This window comes from Colobus angolensis, unplaced genomic scaffold (assembly GCF_000951035.1).
Source record: "Colobus angolensis palliatus isolate OR3802 unplaced genomic scaffold, Cang.pa_1.0 Scaffold12, whole genome shotgun sequence".
In the NCBI taxonomy this organism is placed as follows: Eukaryota; Metazoa; Chordata; class Mammalia; order Primates; family Cercopithecidae; genus Colobus; species Colobus angolensis.
Genome location: NW_012113141.1, coordinates 13308472 through 13313109, shown reverse-complemented (window position 1 = coordinate 13313109; position 4638 = coordinate 13308472). Strand labels below are relative to the sequence as shown.

Genomic DNA, 4638 nt, shown 5'->3' with positions numbered 1-4638 from the left:
GGTCTCGAACTCCTGACCTCGTGATCCGCCCGTCTCGGCCTCCCAAAGTGCTGGGATTACAGGCTTGAGCCACCGCGCCCGGCCGACTAATTTTTTTTAATTAATTAATTATTTATTTTTTAGACGGAGTTTCACTCTGTCGCTCAGGCTGGAGTGCAGTGGCACGATCTTGGCTCTCTGCAACCTCTGCCTCCTGGGTTCAAGTGATTCTCCCGCTTCAGCCTCCAGAGTAGCTGGGACTACAGGTGCATGCCACCACGCCTGGCTAATTTTTGTATTTTTAGTACAGACGGAGTTTCACTATGTTGGCCAGGCTGGTCTCCAACTCCCGATGTCAGGTGATCCGCCCTCCTCAGCTTCCCAAAGTGCTGGGATTACAGGCGTGAGCCACCGCCCACGGCAAATTTTTTTTTTTTTTTTTGTAGAGATGAGGTTTCGCCATGTTGTCCAGGTTGATCTCGAACTCCTGGACTCCTGGGCTCATGCAATCTGCCCACCTCGGCCTCCCGAAGTGCTGGGATTACAGAACCACCATGCCTGGCTGATTCCTATTAATACATTCCAGCAAAACCATTATTTTATAAAAGATATTAGCAAATTTTGAGTTTATGTGCTTTGGCTAGTGTCTTTACTGCAGAAACTGGCTCCAGCCAAACCTCTGTTTAATTTAGAATTCCTTTCTTGGCTTTCCCTTTTTGTACCTCTAAAACTGAGAATGATCCACTGCAAAGAGATGGAAAATAAGTGAGATAAGGTTTGTGACATTTTAATAGCAACTGCTTAATCAGATAAATTTTTTGTAATCTTAACTTTTTCTCAGCCTCTGTATTGTAACTTCTGCCAGCTTAGACTTTTCTGAGAATGACTGCCAACAGTTTCAAAATGTATTGTCCCATTCAAATCTTTGTAAAGAGCAGTACTATCTCTTTCACGATGTTGTTTCACATCTGAAATTTAAATAATGCACAAATATCACTGCATCCTCCCAAACCAAGGGGAAGGGGGAGCATCTGCCAACTCCAAAAGATCCCAATTTGAAGTCCCCAAAGCTTTCCTCCAACTATATTCTAACTAGTCACAGACACAGAATCGTAGAACAGAAATGCACCTTTGAAAACTTTCAATTCAATTTCAAAACTTTCAAACTTTCAATTTCAAGCCTCCATTGTACATATGATGAAATCAGGACAGAGTCGGTCAGATTTGACACCAACAAACAACACCGTGGACATAATCTCCCATTCCCAATCTCCAGGATCTACTGGTATATCCAAATAGCTTCGCCTTCCTTCAAAATTTTACCACCTTATCACTTGAGGTTAGAAGTTCGAGACTAGCCTGACCAACATGGTGAAACCCCGTCTCTACTAAAAATACAAAAAATTAGCCGGGCGTGGTGTAATCCCAGCTACAGGTTGAGGCATGAGAATCACTTAAATCTGGGAGGCAGAGGTTGCAGTGAGCCGAGATCGCGCCACTGCACTCCAGCCTGGGTGACAGAGCCTCCGTCTCAAACAAAAAAAACAAAATGACCACCTTAGCCCCCAATCTACTTTTCCACGCATCTTTCTCGTTATCCTTTAAACAGACTATTTCTCAGCCAAACAAACGTCGCTCTTTTTCTAGGTACAGCTTTCTTCTTGCTTCCACACCTATGTCATAACAGTGATATCCTCTTTATCCCCCCTTAACACTTAAATCCTACCAATCCTTTAGGTTTACCTTCGTTTTCCAAACAATTCCTATTGGCTCAAACATTCTGCTTCGGAAGCCCTATTCTGACTTGGCAGGCCTATGGCAATCGGTCAACTTGACTTCCCGCTTCGTGAGAGGCTTAAGCTCGGAAAACCCGTTAGTAACCATGCAGAGGTGAGGACCCAAAGACAGGAACACTGGAAAGCAGAAACCATCCTAACAGCCCACCGAACTTCCGCTTACATGAGTAACCTAGACAACCGTCAGAGGCGCCTGCGCACAGGCCTCGTTCCCACAGCGCCTCTCGCCCTACGAGGGCCCGGTGGGCCAAAACGGACGCCCGCCCCGCCCTACGTCTCACCGCGAAGTACCCCAGCCCCAGGACTGTGACCAGAGAGGGCAAGGGTCTGGCTGGACGGAAATAGGCGGTAGCCGCATTGCTAGCCTCCAACTTCGCCATCCTCTTGAAAAACCCAGACACAGAATTAGCCGGGAGCTTTCCAGCCGTCCCCGCCCCCATATAAGAAAAGCCTGACTAGCCAGTTTCTCAGGGCGCTGGGCGCCGGCCCAAGACCCTGGCGGACCGGTATGCCTCCGTCTCATTACGGAGTCTAGTTCCCTTCCCCTCCGCTCCGAGCGCGCGGGAGGAGGGATTGTGCTTGCACGACTTCTCCGGCTCCCAGCCTCTGGGCCTAGGTCCTGGGGTGAACCGAGCGCTCGCTTCCTCGCCAGACCGTAGCCCTCCAGCGGCTGCCCTTACTGTGTAGTAGCCAAAGCTGAGGGTGATGACTGTGAACCAGAACAGACTTCCTCGCTGAAAGTAGGCCGCCGTGTCGGCTGCCGGCGCCATGGCTGCAACACCTCCCTGGGAGCGCGCGTCTGGACACCGTCCAGCGCGAGAGAGGCAGCAGGGCCGGGGCGGGCCCGCGCTCCTCCCGCCATCCCCGCAGGGAGAAGGTGGTGCGGTTTCGGAACTCTCTGAGAGCGAGTCTCCCTGTCTGGCCCCAGTATTGGGGCCTTGGAATCCCACCTGGGCTCAGGTCTGCAGGGCTGGTCATCATCTTGTAGGGGAGACTCTCCTCTTGTCACTTTTCTGGGTTTGAGATAAAGATGTTGGGGCCGGCGCGGTGATGTGTCCCTGTAATCTCAGCGCGTTGGGAGGCTGAGGCGGAAGGATCGCTTGAGCCCTGGAGTTTGAGAACAGCCTGGGCAACACCGCGAGATTCTGTCTCCAGTGAATGAATGAATGAATAACGTGTTGAAATAAATTCCAGCAGTGAGTGAATGAATGAGATGTTGGAATAAATTCCAGCACTTTGGGAGGCCCAGGCTGGTGGATCACTTTAGGTCAGAAGTTTGAGACCAGCGTGGCCAACATGGTGAAACCCCGGCTCTACTAAAAACACAAAAAATTAGGAGGTAGCGGTGGTGTGCACCTGTAGTCCCAGCCACTCCAGAGCCTGCACCTCCTCTTGAACCTGGGAGGTGAAGATTGCAGTGGGCCGAGATCACGTCACTGCACTCCAGCCTGGGCAACAGAGCAAGACCCTGTCTCAAAAAAAAAAAAAAAAAAATAACAAAAGTCATCTGAATTAGATAACTAAGTCATTGGTTAACCAACATAAAATGAATGCATTCATCAAACTTACTGGGTACTCCCTCTGCACCAGGCTCAGTATCAGGCATGGGGATTCTGCTCCACCCTGAGAAAGTTCTCAGCCTACAAGTGTGTGAATTATTTAAATGTGGCTACTCTCAATTTATATTAGCTACTAAGAGAAAGGCAACCAGCAGCTGCTTCAAAGACTTACTTGCACAATACTATGGCATACAAGGACTCTCCCACATGAATCAGCCAGGCAAGCCAATAACTGAAACCAAAAAAAAAGTTAATAGTTTTTAAGGTGACAGTTACCTGCTGATGAAATCTAACATGGCAATCTCAAAAAGAAAAGTGCCTTAATGTGAACTAACACTACTCTTAGATACCAAAAGGCAGCTGCAGGCCTACCAGGTTTCCCATGAGACCAGAGCTCCAGTGTCCACAATCCATTTGTGCAGCTCTCCTTACCCATTGCACAGGAGGGTGTGATGGTAGTCCACCAAGTACTGAGTGAAGGGGCCTAGGGGCCCAAGGCTCTGATAAGGGATACTCTGAGGCCAGAAGACAACCCACTGAAAGAGAACCAGAGACACAGAATACCTATTAGGCCACTTAAAACCTGTTTGTTTTTTTGAGAAAGGTTGTGAAACAATACAAAAATAACTACAGACCAAAGAAACTCTCAACAGTCATTTGCGCCTCCATTCTTGACTTCTATTTTCTTTCTTTTTCTTTTCTTTTCTTTTCTTTTTTTTTGACAGGGTCTCACTCCCCTGCTGGGGCTGGAGTGCAGTGGCATGATCATGACTCACTGCAGCCTCCACCATCTGGGCTCAATCCATCCTCCCACCTCAGCCTCCCAAGTAGTTGGGACTACACATGGGTGCCACCATACCCAGCTACTTTTAAAAATTGTATATAGAGATGGGGTCTCACTGTGTTGCTCAGGATGGTCTCCAACTCCAGGGCTCAAGCAATTCTTCCACCTTGGCCTCCCAAAGTGCTGGGATTACAGGCATGACCCACTGTGCCAGGATGACTTCTGTTTTCTAAAAGCAACTCTACTGGGAGATTTATGCTGAGGAAAGTATGTGGTTATCAGACTCAGTGCCCATGGTGGATGACTCCTAGTCTTTTATTCTTCCTTTTCTTCTTTTGTTTTCTTTGTAAAGAAGGGATCTCGCTTTGTCACCCAGGCTGGAGTATAGTGGCATGATCACGGCTCACTGCAGCCTCAACTTACTGGGCTCAAGTGATCCTCCCAACTCAGCTCCCCCAAGTAGCTGGGAATACAGGCATGGGCTACCACGACTGACTAATTTTTTTTTTTTTTTTTTGAG

The 4638-nt window shown here is 48.5% G+C and overlaps 1 protein-coding gene across 1 annotated transcript in view; it reads right to left on the bottom strand.

The window, feature by feature from the left end:
- Nucleotides 1-4638, bottom strand: part of TMEM254 (transmembrane protein 254) — a 15326-nt gene that overhangs the window by 7679 nt on the left and 3009 nt on the right. Inside the window, exons 2-3 of the mRNA XM_011929798.1 lie at nucleotides 3767-3898; nucleotides 3507-3566 (exon numbers count right to left, since the gene is read on the bottom strand). Coding sequence (XP_011785188.1) covers nucleotides 3507-3566; nucleotides 3767-3898 — 192 coding nt within the window. The remainder of the gene's footprint in view (nucleotides 1-3506; nucleotides 3567-3766; nucleotides 3899-4638) is intronic.